This window comes from Naumovozyma castellii, chromosome 3, assembly GCF_000237345.1.
Source record: "Naumovozyma castellii chromosome 3, complete genome".
NCBI lineage: Eukaryota > Fungi > Ascomycota > Saccharomycetes > Saccharomycetales > Saccharomycetaceae > Naumovozyma > Naumovozyma castellii.
The window spans coordinates 1,053,191-1,073,658 of NC_016493.1; the positions used below are offsets into that span (position 1 = coordinate 1,053,191).

Sequence of the window (20,468 nt, forward strand, 5' to 3'; positions counted from 1 at the left end):
ATGCGAATATCAAATATTAGGATGAATATCTATCTATGTATTATTTACAGGAATTAATTATTGTCACTAGACTTGCTTACGTTCGTTAGTGACTTTTTGAAATCATGCTTATCAATATCCATATTGTCATAAAAAGTGAACGTTTCTTCAAAGCTATACGTCACTGACTCCCTAAACCTTAAGAAACGTATTATTTCAACCAGGAGTCTTTTGTAAAACACTTGATTTGGCTTAATTTGTTTTAGAATCAATCCTTCTTTCTTTTGCCTTATAATTTCTTCCTTAGCAGCTATTCGAGTTATTTCGAAGTCCTTATCATTAGTACGGTTCTTATTAGTTTCTACAATAACATATTCCTTCTTCAAAGCCCGCATTATATATTCCATATGAATTTTCCCCACTTTGGTATCAAATTGTTTTACCATCATAGATAAAACAACAGGAATTACATCCCAATCCCTTTGTTTAACAAATGTTCTTATGATAGAATAAAAGAAAATTGGGTCAGGCATAATATTGTCTTGCTTAACCATAAGTTTCAATAATAATCTTGTGGAAAATTCTGGATGAACTTCAGTTTCTCCAATAATATTCTTAGAGTTGTGCTTCCATGTATCATAATTAGAATTTTTCTTAACTCTCAACAGCTCTTTATTGAATATCTTGTAATACTCAAAATACCCTTTCCAAATTTCAGAGTATAGCGCCTTAGTAATATTTCTGGATTTATAAGTATGCGATCTACTAACGTCCGGCATTGTTGTTTCAAATAATTTTGATTTGAGTATGGGGTTAATAATTTCGAAACATCTGTTCATATTTTGAGTTTCTCTATAAAACGTTAGCAGTTTAACTAAGAATTCTGAATTTGTTTCAACTTTTAAGTCAGACATTCTATCAATGATATCGCTAACCTTTCCTTCATAAAATGGACGTTTTCTTCTATTAGCTGTTCTAGATAATAGAGTATAATATTCAATAAATTGTGCATAATGATGGGCATTAGCTTCGGCATAAAACTGACTTCCTAAATACGTTTGGTCTTTCTGACTTTTCTGTAATGATTCTTCCATTTTTTCGAGAATTGTTAACGCAACATTCTCTTTTTTAGATGCTAGCATAACTCTCAATAATGCGTAAAATTTTTTGGAGTCTGGAGTTGATGAATCTTCTTTAGATGTCCCTAGTTTATCATTCATTGAAGAAATATCCTTAACGACAAATTCTTCGACAGTTCCTGTTAATAATGGGTTAGACGCTAATTGCGCAACATTTTCAAACAGCAGTTCCCTTCCTACAGGGGCTTTGTTAAATTCTTCTACTATTCTACTAAAAAGTGGTTCTAACATTGCCAGTTTCTCAATAGCAGCATTGCTGTTGATAAAGGGTTTAATGGATTTTTTAAGTGTTTCAAAATTAGAGAGAAGATTAAACTTAGTTAAGGTTATCAAATCTTTCAGGTTCTCCTCCGAGATTCCTGGGATTTCTAAATATTTGGCAATAAGTTTAAATGCCGTTTTCAAATCTTTCTTATGTAGAAAACTCTCGATAATCGCCATGTAGTCATTCGTTGTTGGCAATTCTAACTCATCCAGGAATAATAAAACGTCATCCTCTTCTTGAAAATTTCTGACGTTTTGATTCTCATCAGTATTTCTATTTATACTGATGCCATGCTCATCGATAATGGAAAGAAATCTATCTTTAAACTTCATTGCCTTGAGAGGGTTGCCAGAATTTAAATATTTCTTAATTGCAAGTCTTATTACACGAGGGTTTAGATAAATATCATTTTTAAATTGCTTATCCACTTCTTCTAGTAGTCTCGCAAACGATTTAAGTTGATTGGATCGGAGTAAAATCATCAATCCCAATTCATACCACCATCTTTTTCTGAATTGTGGTTTCCGACTGTTGAATAATTCATAAGCTGATTTAAACAAACGATATCTTAATAGTGAATCAATATAGAGAGATTCATTAATGGGATCCATTCGAACTTTCTTTAATGAGTATAATAATTTCCCCGCTAGAAGTATACCCCTTTGCTTTCTTCCCTCTGTGGGCATTGATTTGGCAAGCTCAAAAGCCCGTACCATTTGATCGATGGAAAGAATATCCGTCTTGATTTTAATTTCATCATTGACATTCAAATCGGTCATTATCTTATAAAGAAAATCTGTATTGTGCAAATACTTTTTGTTGGGTCCATCATTCGAATCCAACGATTTAAAAACATCATTCATGATCATTGATTCAGCTTCGTCATCTGCTAAAGGGATATGAGAGGTCTCGCCATCAGTACCCTCGATATGACCTTGCTTAAGACGCTTAATTTCCAAATCGGATTCTATCAGTAGATAATCAAACAAAAGTGATAATTTTTTATTGGAAGTTAAAGTTCGTTTACTTAAATCAGTTTGTAGTCGATTAAGATGCTTGCTACTTTTTTTAAACCCTTTACTAATAAACTTTAAATATTGTAAGAAAGTTTCCTCGACAGAACTCACTTTATCTAGTTCTTGGAAACCAAATTTTTCTTGTACGTCAGGACTAAGAAAGTCTTCTAGCCTCTCTTTATTGGATGAAGCAAATAACGGGGGAGTTTTTACTTCGGTAGATTGATCTTTCGAATGAGATGCCTTAGGTTGAAGATTATCAGATTGCGGCAACTCAGGCCCTTTTCTGTAAAATCTTCGTATTGGTCCTGCTATCACAGTTTGAGGTATCCATCTTACACCTAGGCGTAGTGGAAGACCTAGTGATCTTCTCATCTAAGCGATTATATTTTTTATTTGTGGTAAAGGATAGGTACCTTTATGCACTTTCACTGAAAAGCTTCAATGTTGTGCTTCATCGATATTTTTCATAAGATAGATGAGAAGCCGCTTCGGCCAAGAAAGTGTCGTATACTTCGGTTTACCAATAACTACTAGAAAGTTTGATATCTGGTGAAGTAGCTGAGTTGAGGGCTATATTATAGCTAATAGAAGAAACTGATATTTGGCAAGTTAAAAAAATCATTTTCCATATGTTTTTCAATAACACTGGAGGAGTAGGAGGGCTAGACCTTCTTTAGGTGAAGTCCTTAGGTAAGGATGGTCGTGGTTGTAGTGCCAGTATTCAAAATTTTGTGCTTTCTCTAAAAACTGATAATTGTAATTTAGAATAAAGGAAATTAGTGAACCATTTATTTGTTAAATTAAGAACATTTGAAAAAGATCATGGTGACATTTCAATATTTACTATTTAATTCGTTGAAACGGAGAACTCCGACAACAAACAATGACGCCAATTCCTTGTAAGATCACAAAGAAGGTTTACACTTGACCCCACCACTTTTAATGTTCTTGTTTTTTTAGACATAGAAATATTCCTAAGAAGGGTTATTCTGGGACTAAAACAAAGTTCAGATGAGATGGTTCCTGGATTAAATATTCCCTTGAACTCAAGCATGGAGTTGAGTACTGCAGGTAATCAAACCAGTATCAATATACCAGTTTGAGCATGATAACTATTGGGAAGATGGGAAAATAGTTCTTCTTGCCCGAATACAATGGATATCAAATGAGACGCGTATAATGTTAATAATACAAGGATATGTAGTTCTAAATACATGATGAAAGGTTATTATGACTATGGTATGCTATGGTACATTTTAAAACGTGATGATGATCTTAACTCTTTTTGCCACTCTTCAAGCGACCTTCAAAGCCAGCTCTTTTCTTCTTTGGTCCAACTGTTCCTGTATATTTTCTCTTCATCTTTTGTTGTTTATTTCTCTTTTTACCCTTGTTATCCTTTCTAATTTGTAAATTTTCTTCTCTTCTCTTTGCTCTTTCCACCTTAGTATCTGCGACTACTCTTTCACGTTCTTTCCATTCCACAGCGGACTTCCTCTTTTGAGTTTCTTTCCTTTTCAAAGCTTTACGTAATAGTTTTTCATTATCTTTCAGTTTAATACCTTCTGCTTGTAACATTGCCTTTTGCCATTTCTCCTTTTCCTTTAATTTGATCTGTTCTAGTTCATCTTTATTTTCAATTTTGGCCTTTTTAGTTTCTAATAATTTAAGGTGTGATTTAACGTCATTTTTGGAAGGTCCCTTTTTCTTATTATTATTATTAGCATTTTTCCTTAGACGTTGTAAATCTGAAGTGACTCTATCACCATCGTCAAAAATAATGTTTTGAAACATTATATCTTTTGTAGAAATATCAGAATTCTTCTTACGTTTCTTTGACATATTTGTATTTTCCTCGATATCACTATCTTCATCAGCATCGCTATCATCTGAATCGCTTTCCATTTCTTCTTCTTCCTCCTCTTGCAACTTTCTCTTTTTCTTATTGTCCTCCTTACGTTTTCTCTGTGCTAGGATAGCTTCTCTTGAACTTGGAGCACCGCTAACATTAGTACCAGGTGCCTTTCTCTTCTGTTTTAGAGTTTGGATTTTTTGTTGTAATTTTTCACGTAGTGCATCTAGTTTCTTTTGCTTTTCAATCTTTTCCTGTTCATCTTCCAAGTTGGTCTTTTCTTTAGTTTCCAATTTTGGTTCATCCACGCTTGATTCTTCTTCATCTTCTTCCTCTGCATTTGAAATTTCATCACTTATTGGCATCTCATTCCCCTCATCATCAAAGACAACTTTAATACTTTCCTCCTCTTCGTCTTCCTCCTCAAGTTCTTCCTCTTTTTCTGCAGCATTTTTCTTTTGCTGTTGGAATTTCTTAAATTTTTCACCAGGTAAAACGACAGGGACAGCGTTGACTTCCCTCTTCTTCATGACATCCAAAGCACTCCCATTCAGCTCTTGGTCCTGTACTTCAGGATCCAATTTCTTGACTTTATCCAATTTAACTTGTTCCTTAGATTTCTTCTTTGCCTTCCATTGATCTTTTGTCTTTTCATCATAGTAATACTTGGCAGGAATCAAAGATAGCAACCCATCAAATGCACTAGAATTGGCTCGGAGTCTCTCCTCCAGAGAGTTATTACCGCTACCGCTACTCATATTGTTTCCACTAATTTACTTTACCTTGGGTGTCCTACAGAATGCAGATGAGTTGAGATGAGATGGCTTCATATATGGGCACTACTATAAACCTAGTACAAAAATTTTCATACGGCCGTGAGGAATGATTGCGTTACGTAAGCGAACACACAGACACACACAGTTTTGATATCATCGTTCATACCATTGGAAAATAGAATAAATTGGCCAAATTTTACAGAACCCATGAGTGACTCTTACCACATATGGGACCTCACCAGACAAGACTTTATGGAACTAACGAACCTTCTAATCTGGGGGAAGAGATGAATGAGCCCTAATAAATTGAAGATTCAAGCAAAAATTTCTCGCGCCGCTGACGTAAGCGGAGAAGGCGCGTATATAAAAACGAGAAATTTCTCTTCTTTTCCTTCTTCTGCTTTATTTTCCTCTTTTCTTGATGGTTTGTATCAACAAGAACAAGAACTGTAGTGAAAGTAGCACACTGTTGGAGACGGGTCTGCAAAGACTTGGAGATCCGTACCCAAGCAGCTAACAAGGTTCACAAATAAATTAATCAATTAATTAATTATAATGATGAGAAACATTTGCAAAATTTTACAGTTATCCCTGTCTGAATGGGTACCAAAGGTAACCACTCGCGTGTCGATAAGTTTCATTCTGATATTAATTTCCTCTTGCTTAATTATAGACTAATTAAAAGAAAACGCAAAGAAAAACAGTACATAAATATCTTTTTTATTTACTTGACCCTCTTACGTAAGCGAGGCAGCCGCCGAGAATAGAAAGACAGCAATACGAAATAAACCTCAACTGCACTGATCTACACTACCAACAACCACTGCAACCAATCACAAAACAAGCAATGTATTGGTCCTCTCAGCATGCTGCTCAACAAGATGAACTGCAATCAGGAATACCGACTCATATAAGGGCCCTCGTTCATTTGAAAAACGATTCATTGCCCCTACCGCCTTCCATAACGACGGTATCCCACGACGATAAGAACTCACATATAACTCTGCGTGAGAGGGAATTCCCTCTCGCATTATTGGATCCTGAACCTCTCGTCATCGACAACATCAACGAACTAACGCGAGGTGTCGACTGTTCCATGGTGACGTACGGACAGAGTGCCACCGGAAAGACCCACGTCCTATTTGATCAGGTACGAGGTATCATACCTCTATTCATAGAGCAACTATACATATATCTGGAGGCCCAATCAGATCTACAATATCAGATTGGACTATCTGTATGGGAAGCGGATTCCAAGGGGAAGATACGAGATCTATTGGTACCCTTAAATGATCCACAACAACAGAAATCATTGAAATGGGACTCAACTATTGGGGCGGTGAAGGGATTGAAAGAAGTATTTGTGAGTTCACGTTGTGAATTGCAGGATTATTTGAATGCTGCATGCGATTTGCAAAATTCAACGTTTCATACGTTTGTGAAGATTAGTCTGCAATTGGTCAATTGTCACGAGGATTCATTTAGGAAGTGTTGTATCGAGTTTGTGGATCTTTGCGCCCAGGAGGACGTGCTTCAATTGGTATGCAGTCTGGTTGCTGTATTGAGTAATGACAATGATAAGAAGATCGGTAAGGAGAAGTCACAATTTTGCAAATTGCTTTCAAATTCCATTGGTGGCAATCGAAAGACAACGTTCATATTAGCGTGCTCCACATTGGAACAGAATGAGAAAATCAGTTTGGAAACATTGGAATTTGGTCTAAAGGTGAGCCAAGTCGTCAATATAATTCAAAGAAAAGATGAACCTTTAAATTGCGATAATAAATTACAATTGTTAATGGATGATGATTCCTTGAAGGATGAAGTTTACTCTTTGCAAATTGATGTACTGGAAAATGAATTGAATAAATTAAGAGCAATACGGGATAATAGCACGACACCAAAAGCATTTGACAATAATAATGAATCCATCGAGACTGTCAAGGAACAAAATAAAACTCTACAAACTCAATTGGAGAATACAAGACAACTGTTAAATAATTCCACTTCCAATAAAGATCAATATGAAGAAATTGTGCAAACATTATTGGATAAATGCGAACTTATCGTGGAGGCAAATTCCATCTTGGAAATTCAAGAAAATGAAAATGTATTATTGCAAGAATTATTGCAAAATAGATCGTTGAATGAACAAGTACTAGAGGATTTAAATGTTAAATTGTTAGAATATATTCATTCGCAAGAAATTGAATTACAACAATTATTAAAATCTAATACTCAATTGAAGAAACAATTGGAAATAGAATTAGCAAATGAGGATGCTCAATTGGAAAAGATTAAAGATTTAGAAACTTCAGTGGATAAAATGTATATCGCAAGAAGATCAAGTAGTAGTGTTTCTTCATTGACAAATGAGGAATTGTTGCAGTTTAAAACACCACGAAATTCTTGGTTATTAACGTCACCAACTTCGATAAAGAATTTACCTGGACAACAATCAGAAACAAGCATAAATTCCAAGGATTCATTTCAAAAGTTCACAACCACCACTCAGGGTTTCCAATTAAACGTGGTTAAGACACCCAATAAGAGAAATGATATATAATATTATTATATATTTGATATAATGAAAGATCCACATTTGGAACCTATATATATTGCAAATATCAATAGCATCCATTTTAACGACTTGACACTATATCGTAACCCATTTGAAAATAATATAGTCAAATAGCACCTGAATGAGTTATTCCATAAGATCCACATAATTGTACACCAGCCCCAACCATATTTATTCGTTACCAAATAATATATTACATTGGCAATCCATCTTACCATACCAATAAAGATATTTAAAGTATTCAGCAATTTTGAAAAGGTTCTACTAAACTGCGATAGGCTACTCTCCAATTCATCAAGTTTATCAATGGTAGAACTCACTCGTTTTGAGATAATTTCCAAATCATCATTAATTCTTTCATTCCACAGGACAAAATCACCATTTAATGTTTCCGTTAACATGGTCCAATCGAAAAGTATTTGTTCTTTAACATTATAGAGCTCTGGCGCTAATTCATCTTTTATGGTTGGAATCAAAGTATCTTTAATAACTTCATTTATGTCCCGCACAATCTCTAAAGTATCCATCTTGGAATCTACTATATCTTGCGATAAAACTTGCAAATTCTCTTGTGTTGTAGCAAGCATGTTATTCAACTCAGCTTGATTTCCCTTGTGCACCATCATTGCTTGGGATGAATAACGATTCAGTTCGTCCCAAGTTGCCAGGTGTTCATTTTTAAAATTATCAATTATTAAACCTAGATTATTCATATCGAGCTCCAAACTAATGTCATTTATAATGTCCTTAAATGATACCACTTTATTCAAGATTTCTTGATCCTTAATTTCAAGCTCATTTTGCAATTCCATCTTACTGTCACTCATCATGGAATGTACATCCCTCTTGAATTTTTGGAAACTACCTCTCAATTCTTCTTTACTTAATTCATTATTCTCCAAAATATCATTCGAATATTCCTTGAAAATACTAGCCATATCCTTCAGATGATCATCAGTAGCATGTTCACTTTTCTTAATAATATCATCAAACTGCTTCGATAAATACCCATTCATATTACCAAACAGATCAGTGACGTTAAGAAACATTTGTAAGATCTGCTCCTTCTCGTATGGTAACGAATTCTCAAAACAGATACTAGGTAGTCTTTGATAATTCCCGCTGTATGTGGTCCACCATTGTGTCGAAGTTTCCATTTCCAACATGCAATCCATCAAAGACATCATATCATCATCATCATCATCATCATCACCATTAGAGTTGATACACACTTCAGGTATATGTGATAACCTAGAATTCTTAAATTCACAAAGAGAAAGTTTCACCGCTGTTTCCATTCTCAGTGTCTCATCAACGGATTCCGTACCACTAGTGAGGCATAATGGCAAAAATATTCGGAGTGATTCCCTAACGCAATTGGACTCTAGAAATGGGAAAGATTCCTTAAGGAGATTGTAATTGTTTAATATGTCTTCTGGTTCCTTTTCGTTAAGGTGCAACCTTTCCTCAAGTTGCGCTCCAAGTTGAAGAAGATCGGCTGAATGTGAAGTTTCAACCAAAAAACTTACAAGAAGAAACACTCTAATAACGATCATTCCAGAAAAATATCCTACTCATTTTTACGAACTCTCTCATTGAGTTTGAGTTGAACTTACCTGCAAGTGTTACTTTTATAATCGCTGCGCACTTTTTAGGATGGGCATTGCTTTACAGACTTGAAACATGGAAAAAAAATTGTGACATTTCACATTTGAGAATGATATTATTTCGTCCATTCATTATAAAATATTTACAAGTATGTTTACATCATTTATTTATTAATAATATCTTTTGCATGAATATTTCTTTCGATCGTTCATCATATCCCACATTTCCATGAATTACACGTCTCTTTCCGATATTTTCTTGGATTTGATTAATAACTTGCGATGTGAGTGTTAGGTTTGACCTCGCTATTAATAAGGACATCATGAAATAGTTCTGGTTTAATGCAAATGCGAGTAAGAATTTTATTATTAATTCATTGGGAACTTCATCTCTACATAGTTCTTTCGTTAGACCATACAAAGTGGACAAATTGGCCGAATTGGTCATTTCATCAACGGAAAAGCTGTTTGTTTGAACAATAAATGAATCCATGGTAGATAATATAAGCTCTTTACAATTTCCTTCGCATTCTCGCATGATGCGTATCAAGCTTTCTACTTCATTAAAAGTTCGACATACTTGAATGATATACTTGAACATTAATGGATTCTTTGAGGATCGCAAAATGGGGAGAATATCTGAAAGGCATAATAATTTATTCAGAAAGAATGAGTTAGACTTATCGTTTTTAAAAAATTTGTCTAATAACTGGAAATATTGAAGAACTGATTGATCCTCTGGAATTCTCTTATCCGCAACAATTGAAGAAATTAAAGTTTTAGACTCTGTCAATTTTTCTGCCTGCAGGAAGAAATCTAAAAGATATTGCCTTGTGATAGGATGGAAGCTATAGAGACAATTCTTAATGTTAAACCTCTCATTGATGGATTCAAGAAGTTTCATGAGGGATTTGGTCATCTCTTCAGTTATTGGGAAATTCCTTTCTTGAATTGCAATCATTATTCGTAGGAGGAGCGGATCTATCAGATTTAAATGATCGATGACAGAGTGAAGATGATGGTTAATGGATTTCACTATCAAAGTTAAACTTTCTATCTTATTGATACGACTATCTTGCAGTAGAAACTGATAAAGATCTTCATGAAATAAACCTTTGTTCTCCAGAACAATATTATTGATGCTTGCATATATATATTCAATCCCCCTTTCTTCTTTGAGTGTTGTAAATAGTTGCTTCAATTCAGGATGGGAAAGTTCATTAAGGAAACATGGTTTTAGAAAGTCCTTTACGTCAGCCTCTTTGTTTATCCTAGTAAAGTGAACCGTTCTATGACCCGAATCTTTCAAAGCTCTATATTCTTCAAGCCATTTATTTATTCCTCTCGAGGTGTTAAACGTAATACTGCCGTTAACCAATTTGGGTTTTGGCCAATTAGACCGTTTTGTAACAGTTGGTATTATAGCTTCCCCATTACATAAAGTTGGGTTATTTTCTGTAAAGCACAAGGTGAATTTTTCCAGTTTGGAAGGTTCATAGAATGGATGTAGAACATTAGAAGGTGCAATTGGTTCCCGATACTGTAGAATTGTATTGTTATTTTTGGATAATTTCGGCAGTTCTTTGGAAAGTGTTTCTACCGTTGAATACAATCTTAAATGTTGCATTCCGCATTACAGGTTCTTTGATAACCATACTGATCATCTAACCAAGTGAAATAAATTCATACTTTGATTTGATTGATCCTCGAGACTCACCCATCGGACTGAAAAGCGGAAAATCTCGTTTGCAGTCGTACAACACGATGAAGTTACACGATGCTTCCTTTATAAGCTAGTTGAGGCTCGATATAGCTCAAGTTTGCACTAGCAGCCATGGATGATAATCTATCCATGTTACTCATTTCGTAACTTTCGACGTTAATCTTGTCTTTCTTGGAAGAGACTCTCGTTATGATGGAATTTGATCGGTTTCCTTCTTCCTCGCTGCCCATTCTTAATGATTCGTATTTCTGAATCGAGACTGTCCTTCTCAGGGACCATAATAGAGAGCAACATACAGCAATAAGGACCGTAGATGCAAACATGAGCCACCCTGGCCAACGGAGAGCCAATTTGAAAAGTAATAAGTCCACAAGGAAACAAAACAATGAGAAAAGAAATGCTAATAGTGACACACATGCCGTGAGTAGTATGAATGATGGGGAGGTTCCCATGCGAGAGAGCGTGATTATTAATGACATGGCCCAAAGAATTACTGTTAGGGTTAATGCGATTGGGTGAACTACCAGTAGTTTTGTAACAGAATATTTGGAAGAGGACGGTAGAAATAGGCTATGCCCCAAAATGGCGGGATCTGAAGAATCATATCCGATTTTGGTTCGAGTACATTGTGGTTCCATACCTGGTTCTGTTACACACCATCCAAAGACGCCATAACTGAGACCTTCATGTGACGAAAGAATTATACTATTCGTTATAGGTATGGAAATGACTGGAAATATTTGGAAAACGACAATAACAGTCAGCAGAAAGGCCACTATAGAACGTATATTGAGCCAGCGCATCCCATTTGTGCTAAGGTGGTCTTCGATGCAGTGTTTCTTGAGAGGACACAAGCGATGAATATCTTATAATCACTACAGATTAGTAAATCTTTAATGTCTTGACATACGCGCCACTATTTTCAGGTTACATAAGCAGGCATTGTTCTAAATTTACAATAGTCATCTTTTGTAGAAAATAAGCATTTCTTTCCAGTCTAGCAAATCAAAATGTGTATTAGTAAAAGTATCTATACGATGTTGTAAAGAAAATTTGAAAAAAGAGTTTTAATTCTACTAAATGACTTATTGTTCGAAGAGAGTTGATTTCAGATTTTGTTGAAAATTATTGAATAGGGAAGAGTAAGTCTGGGATCTTAACTTACTCTTGTAATTAGTCACAGTTATTTCCATTTTTCAAAGCTGTTTGACGCCTTTCTTATAAAGGAGTCTGTGAGGTTATTGCAAGACCACCATTTAGATTCTAGAATAGCAGAGCTACTACAAGTCCCAACAAAAAATACTTGGTATATACTGTTGAGACAACCGGGTCTTTTCAAACTGAACATTTGGTAAAAATCCAAACAAGGCATTAATCAAAGATAAGACGTTTAATGGGTCATGTCATTGAACAGTAAATCATACTCTTTTAAGTATCCTTTGGATTCCAACTGGGAAATGTTTTCTATCTTAACCATTCTTTCGTGGAAGACCGGAATCTTCAGGTTCAAGTTAACGATTCTTTAGGCTCTTGAATAAGCGCTGTGGCGTTATAGGAAAGATGTTCGGTTAATCGACTCCCTGGAATAAAAATCTGATGCTGACCTTCACGAGAAAATTAAAACAAAGGGGCAGAACCTTTCCATCGAAGATAAATTATTATTTCCACAAACCATGCAGTGGATTACTGCGTATTATATTGGGGCAGATACAGATACTTTATGGGGGAACAATACTACCTGACTCGCATTCATTCCTCTCCGTTTTTTTCTTAGAGGCTCCTGTTTCTCTAAGAAAAGCTTGCAGCGGATATCAATCATATATCCACTGCATAACAGAATGTAACCCAATATCAGTCCCTCCTGTACAATGTTCTCACCCCCTTCCTCACAAAATGAAACCCTTCCCTTGGAAAGAATGTCCATTGTGCCCACTCGAACTCGTTCCTATGCAATATAAAAGGAAAACCCATTTTCATGGGTGACAGTCTTATCGCAGAACCTCCTTTGCTAGAATAACATTCAAATCAAATAGATATATTTTGAATAATGCTGTTTTATAAAACAAGCATATATGTGACTACGCTTCTGTGCTCCTTACTGCACCCTGTTCTAGGTGTGGAGATTACAAGAGACGTGGTGTTTAATGATCCACTAATTGATATGGATGTGACAGTGGATGCCGGTTTTGGCGTTTCGTTCTTGAGTCAGGGAAGTGTACCAATTTCAATGAAAAATAATGACATAGCAAACAATGGTGTATTTTGTCTGGGGGTATCTAAATTTGGGACAATTTCATCAGGAACTATTACGAACAACGGCCAGATGTTCCTTCAAGCGGAAAATGTTGGAACAACGCAAGCCTTACAAGCCACAACTTTGATTAATAATAACTTCTTAACTTTTTTTGGAATGCGTGCCGTTAATTTATCAATAACTGATAGTTTTGTTAATAAAGGTCTTATTTACTTCAATTATCCCAATAATCCAATCACCATTGAGGGGCCCGCCAGTGGAATTGTTAACGACGGTGTAATAGATATTTACTTTACCGGATTAGATACTATTTCTATTTCAAGTATTGTGGGAACAGGTTGTATAGTTCTAAATGAAGACAGTGATCTGAAATTTGATGTTTCCAAACCTTTTAATCAAACAATATATGTCGAGAATGGTTCGCCATGGTTTTATCTTATCGGTAAACAGTTGCCAGATTCTATTCCAGTCCTGAGAGCAGCTAGCTGGCAAAGTGGAGGTATTTCAATACTTATTGGTCCACCCGATACTGGCGAAGCACCTGCTTTTGATTATAACAATATCACTGGTATAGTCAATATGACAGTTTCTAGTGGGTCCTACCTTGTCGACATAGGTCCGAACATGAATTCGACGCTTTTCAGGCCAGCAGAATGCTACCCCAATCCTACCATTACCTACCCATGCCTTGGTATAAAGGCAGATACTGAAACTGAAGAACCTTCTAATTGTAAAACAAATATTGACATAAATCAATCATCAGATAGCCTCTGTCCTCGCCAGCTAACTCTCCCAGAACCTTTAGCAACGAAGGCATCGTATGACGGAAATACTATAACCAAAATAGTTTCCTATGAAACAACATTGGCCTCCGATGGATTGCCAACCACTATAAATACCACTGAATATTTTATTCCATCATTCACTTTGCCCTCCCCATACACTACAACTTCAGTTGATGGTGGCAAGACTATCACTGAAGTAGTGAGTTATTTTACTACCACAGGATATCTTCCAATCTTAACTGAACTGACGACTCTTCCATACGTGGGAATCACTACGTCAACTTTTTCATTTTCAATTCCACCACCATACACTAGCACATTGACAGAGGATGATATGACCGTATCGGAGATTGTTTCGTATTATTCCACAACAGGTAGTGACGGTAAACCTGCCACGGGGACCACAACTAGTACCCTTACTGCAACGAGCTACATTACAACCACGGTGACTGACTATCTGATGGGTACCACTCATATCACGAGGGATCATACTTCACAGGGGACCTGGGTCAGCTCAACGACCTATTCCACGGAAATTGAGACGTATATTATTAGGACTGCTCCTACTGGAACAGGAATTGAAACTTTGTCTACAATTAGCTAATTAAAAAATATATATGTGATTTATAAATAAACGTCATCAAAGTTAAAGCTTGGTACGTAGTCAGTTTTGTGGTTTCTTGTATCGAGAATGTAATATTTTCAATTATAGGGTAGTATATGGCTTAAATGTGAGGGAAGGGGAACAAATAATTTACTTTCAATAATTTTTTACCAAAATTGGGAGACTCCGTAAACATTTGGCTTTTGTACTGTGCAAGATTATTGGTTTTCAAAGTTATTTTGCGAGCAATGAATATTTTTGATGTGTGAGATACAGAGGTTGTTTTCGAATAATGTCCTAGATGCTAAAAGGTTGGAAAATTTAAAGAAATTTTCTTTGCTAAGAAAAGCTGTCAAAAGTAAATTATCCGGTTGCCTGAAGAACTATAGCAAGAGGTTGCCCAGTATTTTGTGTGGCATCAGGTGTCATAGTATTAACAGAAACAATTTGCGATATAAATCTGTCCGTAGTTGGGTTTGTTACACGTCTTGTAGTCAAGTAAGGGAGACAAACTTTAACTTTCGCTACAATTAAAGATTCATTAACGTTATCAGCAAACAGAGATGTCCGAACAAAACCTGATTAAGGAAAAATTGAAGGAGTATGGCCATTGCATTCAATGTACCATGTAGCCGCCTTTTTCTCTTAGACAGTACAAACTTTCCCTAGGTCTGGAAACCTTATCTTATCTTACTGTTTTGGTCTAGTAGCTCCTCCGCATGTATAATTCGGGGTGCAACAGTTCCTGTAGAATATAAAAATAAATTCAAGAGCCCTGTCGTTCGATTTGATCATCCATTATATATTTATATTACCATCTGCATCAAAATGTTAACTTTAGAAATAAATCTTTTTTCTATAAACTTAATTGTCTGCTATTGGCATCGGCTGACATTTTTTTGTGATTAGGTAAGCAACGATTAATATATTTCCGACCCCAGTAATAAACCCCCGTTAAAGATAGCAATCGATCTGCTGAACAATTAGTACTAAGAATAAATACAACACTAAATCGGTGCACATCATGACTGTTAAATCAAATATATTACTAGTTTACTCGTTGTTGTATACCCTCTTTCTTTGGACCTCACCTATAGCAGCTAAAAACGTAATAAACTTAACCGCCTTTAGAGATAGTAATGGTAAGTTACACAAGAGATTACTTCCCGATGTTCAGTACCAAACGTTAGCCAAAACTGATATGCGTTCTCCAATGGGGAAACGAGATGCAAAGAAACTCCCACTTGATCTCCTTGATTTTTTCTCCAACCATGGTGGGAAAACAAGTAAGAAGGAGAAGCGTGCTTTTATGATGAACCCAGTTTCCCTGGATTCCCAACTACCTCTATTAAAGGAAATAGAAATATTTTCCAGTTATTTAAGGAATGATGTTGATACTTATGACAAATTAAGGGACCCCAACGAGAATTTGATAATATTGGCCCCCACCAACAGTGCCATTATTGAGTTATCTTTGAAACCCTGGGAATTTCCAAACGACATCGATGCATTGGAATCAAAAGGTGCATCTGAAATGGAATTAGATAATGCTATCGATGCCAACATTAACAAGTTTGTAAGGTCTCATATTGTATCTTATGACGATAACAAGGATGATATTACGGGGAGTGGGTCTATTGTTCTATTAAGAAGTTTGGCTGCTCCCAGTGGCATTAAAGATGTATTGTTGAAGAGAAACGCGGACTCATATTATGTAGCATCTGTGAAGGATGAAGTATATCACAGAGTGAATAGAATCATTAATGGCGAGAATGGTGTCGTGTTAATTATTGATTCTTGCTTAGAATGGCCAGAAGAACGTTAAGATGAGATTGGTTGACATTTTTTGTTTCACCTTTGCTTAACTTTATTTAAAGATATATATATTCGTATGAACATTATGACATTTGTTAGAATATGGAGTTTTGGCACATATAGCTTTTCAAGATGGGCCAGTTTTGTCTGAAATACCGAGATGACGGGATTCTGCCGTGCGTTTTTTGTCACAATTTCAGAAATTTGAAAGGATGAATTTATGATGTTGATAGATGGTACTCCCAGTAAGTATAGAGTTAGATCTGCTTTTCCAACGAGTTCTTGCTTCGCGCACGAAATGTGTCATCTGCTCCGGTTGGCTGATCTTTCTGCCTTTCCATATAAAGACTGTCTACTCTATCTGTTTCATTTTTTGAACAAATATTACCTCTTCTACATTCTATCGGAAAATAACGAATCATAAAAAATTCAGTTTATCACAAATTCATCAATCACAGCGAACAATCCACTTGGTTTGATTCGTTTAGGAGCACGGCACATGTATCCAAAGGCAACTTAAAACTTCTCTGAAGCTTTTTTGCTTTGCACCAAATACCTTGCGAGCTTCAAGTTATTATTTTGGATGTCACATGGTTCTTTCTCGGTTGCTGAGATATATAGTAAAGGCTCACATTTTATTTAGGTAATGTGTATGTTACATTAGTTGGTTTTTTCAAAACAAATATAAATAAAACATTTGAAAGTTATAGACTCTATCGGGATGTAAAACTATGCGACACATTCCGTATGGTGTATAGAACTGTCGAGATATGCCAAACCTGGATGAAGTATCGGGTTCGTAGGGAGAAAATTGGATATAGGTGATAAGGGGTTGGTGAGGTTATTAAGAGTAATGGACCTTTCCGAATGCAAGTATTCTTCTCTACTTATTAACGTTTCTTTCCAGTTGTGAGGATCTAGATCACCGTTTGCAATCATTGTGTGGATATTATGGTCAATATCGTCATCATTCACTACAATGGATTTTATTCCACTTTTTTTTGAAATCACATTCCCGATACATTGTCCGACAATCCCCAATTCCTTTCTGTCATTTTTTAGTTCAGTTGGTATTCTATTCAAAGTAACGATTCGATTCTCTTTAGGATCGAAGACCCTTTGGTATTGAAAGGAATAGTTGGCGTACTTGTATTCCTGTAAAAAGTTGCAGTTCAAACTATACTTTCCCGACTCCTTGATATGGTTGACGATATCATCCATATTGTCGAACTGCCGAACTAGCTTTATAGCTGTGACCAAACCGATTTTCCAAATCCCAACCGTGTAGTCACAACCAGACAGGCACACTAACATTCTTATCTGATCCATACTCAACTCACCAAAGGGAAATTTCCCTGTTAAGTCACCAAAATCACAGGATGCAATTTCAATACATTCGCCAAACTCATTTAATTTCGTAATCAGTCGTTTACTACCGAACACTATAAGATCAGAATCCTCCGATATAATGCCTTGAACTTGTACTGTCTTTTCGAGATATACCATTTGTGAATCTGCTTCAAAAGGTGCCACCACATATTGGATTGAATTTTCTCGACAATAGTTGATTATATGTTTTGCCATTTGCGTTGTAATATTCACACTTTTTTGAAAAAACTCTGTTGCAGCCTTGCGTTCACCTATTCGCCAAAGTTTCTCACCCATTAACTTATTAGTCTTTCTTTTATTCAATCGGCTAGATTCCACTTCACCCTTCACCAATATTGCATCGCCATCGAAAATCAAATACGGTTTGATATTCAATTTCTTCATTAAATTAAATTTTCGAATAAAATATTGTAGATATTTTTCAGTTGGTTTATCCATGGCTAGCTCATATGCACAAGAACAGGCAGCCTTGTGTAACCATGAATATGCATCTATTCCTAAGGTCATCCCTGCATATTTCTTTAAAGTGACATGTTTTTGTATTGTCTTTAAGTGCGGTAGTAATCCAGCAACTCCCATTATCTGCTCAGTGTAGTCTTCGCTGACCTTTATAAATTTTACAACATGCAGAGAGATCTTCCTGACAGTGGTACATAACGCAAGCCCTATTTATGTTTACTTATGGATCAAAATAGGGAGTTTGCATAAGTTTGAATAGACACCCAAAAATGATTGACCGTTACCAGGGGATACGAATCACCAGACGCGAAACTTTTTATTTTTTTATAAGACGAAAATGTCAACAAAAATAAGCTTTCAGCTTCCATTTTCGCGTTTGTTTATACTTTTGCCTTGAAAATGCTTCTTCTTCTCTCTGTGACTATTGATTAGCACAATTATTAACTTTGAAGTCTACAAGGCAACCCTTTTGATTTCATTTGGAGAACACTTTACTCGAGGAATACGAAAGACTGGCTTGGACGCTCGACAATGAATTTCACTCTTACTAATAGATAGGTTAGAAACACCCATGAGTTTGATGTTTTTGGAATTGAGAATGCTTTCCAAGTCGTATAACTATAGCGGTACCAAAAGGGTGGAACATGATGGATCCGCTGTACATCTGGTCCTAAGATTACTAATTTAACACTTAAGATATGGATAACGTTGTTTCTCACCATCACTGTCGACACTGCAACAAATTACATTGGTTCTGTTGTTATTAAAATGTAATTGCCAGGGATATTGTATGTGTCATGGAATTTAATAGAAGGAAAACTGTAAGGGATCAAAATTACTAATCCCGGCCTATTTATACCCGCAACTTTTGTGCCGGCAGTCCTATCAATTATTTGAAGCCTTACCATTTTTTTGAATAATACAAATTTAATTGCTTGCCACTTAACTGAAAAATTTAAGGGTCCAGGTATATAAGAAAGTCATGGCGCAACTATAGCAATCATGATTTTCCCTGCAGATCAGGTACCTTATTTGCGGTAAAGAACTTGAAATAATGTCTACACAAACTACTGTCTTCGTCTCTGGTGCAACAGGTTTCATTGCCCTTCATGTGGTTGACAAACTGCTAAGAGAAGGCTATAAAGTAATTGGATCAGCCCGTTCTCAAGAGAAATGTGATGAATTGTTACAAAAATTTAACTACAATCCATCAATATCCACGGAAATTGTTCCGGATATCTCCAATTTGGCTGCATTTGATGATGTATTTAAAAAGCATGGCCATGAAATAAAAATTGTTCTTCACACAGCTTCGCCCTTCCGTTTTGATGTCAATGACTATGGGAAAGACCTATTGATTCCTGCTGTCAATGGTACCAAATCTGTTTTGAATGCAATTAAGAAATACGGCGCCCAGTCTGTGGAAAGAGTTGTGGTCACTTCCTCAGTTGCCGCACAGATAAACATCAAAGGTGCTAACCGCGATGATCTTGTTCTTACTGAAGAAAGTTGGAATGACGCCACTTGGGAAAATTGTCAAACTGATCCAATGGCAGTCTATTGTGCTTCTAAGACCTTTGCAGAAAGAGCAGCATGGGATTTTATTAGAGAGAACAAGGATCAGGTAATATTTAAGCTTTCTACTGTTTTACCCGTTTATGTTTTTGGTCCACAGTTATTCCCTGAACCTTCCAAAAAAGAATTGAATACTTCTTCCGAAATTATTAATCAAATAGTTCATGCTGATAAGGATACTGAGCTGATGCAATTAAATGGCGGGTTCATCGATGTGCGTGATGTAGCTAAGGCCCATTTATTGGCATTCCAAAAAGATGAATGTGCCTCTCAAAGATTATCTTTGCATGGTGGGATGTTTGCTACCCAGGATTTTTTGGATATCATTAATGAAGATTTCTCACAGTTGAGAGGGAAAATACCCGTGGGAAAACCTGGAACAGGCAAACTTATTACAAGCAAGGGATATCAAATCAATAACGACAAGACGAAGAAGCTATTAGGTTTCCCATTCATTGGCTTGAGAGAATGTGTTGATGATAGTGTCAGCCAAATCTTGAAAATGGAAGATATGACTGAATAGTATGTATATTCTCAATATAATGACATGAAATCAAGCTATTATGAAGATATTAATAATAAAACTGTAGATTCCTCGTAAAATGAGTAACCAGGGCAAGTCTGGGATAGTGCTGATTATATGGTC

General features: G+C 35.9%; 10 protein-coding genes across 10 annotated transcripts; 4 read left to right on the top strand and 6 right to left on the bottom strand.

Annotated features, from left to right (window-relative positions):
- Window positions 1-53: 53 nt before the first annotated feature.
- On the bottom strand, window positions 54-2,774 carry SOV1 (Sov1p; the record flags this gene model as incomplete). The annotated part of the gene is made up of 1 exon (XM_003675824.1): window positions 54-2,774. One exon carries the CDS (start codon window positions 2,772-2,774, stop codon window positions 54-56), a length of 2,721 nt encoding a protein of 906 aa, XP_003675872.1.
- A 903-nt stretch (window positions 2,775-3,677) lies between these two features.
- On the bottom strand, window positions 3,678-5,012 carry RRP14 (ribosome biosynthesis protein RRP14; the record flags this gene model as incomplete). Its single annotated transcript, XM_003675825.1, has 1 exon — window positions 3,678-5,012. One exon carries the CDS (start codon window positions 5,010-5,012, stop codon window positions 3,678-3,680), a length of 1,335 nt encoding a protein of 444 aa, XP_003675873.1.
- Window positions 5,013-5,877: 865 nt separating this feature from the next.
- NCAS0C05200 (uncharacterized protein) lies at window positions 5,878-7,596 on the top strand (the record flags this gene model as incomplete). The annotated part of the gene is made up of 1 exon (XM_003675826.1): window positions 5,878-7,596. The coding sequence occupies one exon, from the start codon at window positions 5,878-5,880 to the stop codon at window positions 7,594-7,596; it is 1,719 nt and encodes a 572-aa protein (XP_003675874.1).
- Window positions 7,597-7,601: 5 nt separating this feature from the next.
- Window positions 7,602-9,167, bottom strand: KAR5 (Kar5p; the record flags this gene model as incomplete). Its single annotated transcript, XM_003675827.1, has 1 exon — window positions 7,602-9,167. The coding sequence occupies one exon, from the start codon at window positions 9,165-9,167 to the stop codon at window positions 7,602-7,604; it is 1,566 nt and encodes a 521-aa protein (XP_003675875.1).
- A 211-nt stretch (window positions 9,168-9,378) lies between these two features.
- On the bottom strand, window positions 9,379-10,845 carry AEP1 (Aep1p; the record flags this gene model as incomplete). Its single annotated transcript, XM_003675828.1, has 1 exon — window positions 9,379-10,845. One exon carries the CDS (start codon window positions 10,843-10,845, stop codon window positions 9,379-9,381), a length of 1,467 nt encoding a protein of 488 aa, XP_003675876.1.
- A 143-nt stretch (window positions 10,846-10,988) lies between these two features.
- On the bottom strand, window positions 10,989-11,744 carry RIM9 (Rim9p; the record flags this gene model as incomplete). Its single annotated transcript, XM_003675829.1, has 1 exon — window positions 10,989-11,744. One exon carries the CDS (start codon window positions 11,742-11,744, stop codon window positions 10,989-10,991), a length of 756 nt encoding a protein of 251 aa, XP_003675877.1.
- Window positions 11,745-12,988: 1,244 nt separating this feature from the next.
- On the top strand, window positions 12,989-14,584 carry NCAS0C05240 (uncharacterized protein; the record flags this gene model as incomplete). Its single annotated transcript, XM_003675830.1, has 1 exon — window positions 12,989-14,584. One exon carries the CDS (start codon window positions 12,989-12,991, stop codon window positions 14,582-14,584), a length of 1,596 nt encoding a protein of 531 aa, XP_003675878.1.
- Window positions 14,585-15,608: 1,024 nt separating this feature from the next.
- Window positions 15,609-16,409, top strand: NCAS0C05250 (uncharacterized protein; the record flags this gene model as incomplete). The annotated part of the gene is made up of 1 exon (XM_003675831.1): window positions 15,609-16,409. The coding sequence occupies one exon, from the start codon at window positions 15,609-15,611 to the stop codon at window positions 16,407-16,409; it is 801 nt and encodes a 266-aa protein (XP_003675879.1).
- Window positions 16,410-17,128: 719 nt separating this feature from the next.
- DIN7 (exodeoxyribonuclease DIN7) lies at window positions 17,129-18,367 on the bottom strand (the record flags this gene model as incomplete). Its single annotated transcript, XM_003675832.1, has 1 exon — window positions 17,129-18,367. One exon carries the CDS (start codon window positions 18,365-18,367, stop codon window positions 17,129-17,131), a length of 1,239 nt encoding a protein of 412 aa, XP_003675880.1.
- A 934-nt stretch (window positions 18,368-19,301) lies between these two features.
- Window positions 19,302-20,345, top strand: NCAS0C05270 (SDR family oxidoreductase; the record flags this gene model as incomplete). Its single annotated transcript, XM_003675833.1, has 1 exon — window positions 19,302-20,345. The coding sequence occupies one exon, from the start codon at window positions 19,302-19,304 to the stop codon at window positions 20,343-20,345; it is 1,044 nt and encodes a 347-aa protein (XP_003675881.1).
- Window positions 20,346-20,468: the final 123 nt, after the last annotated feature.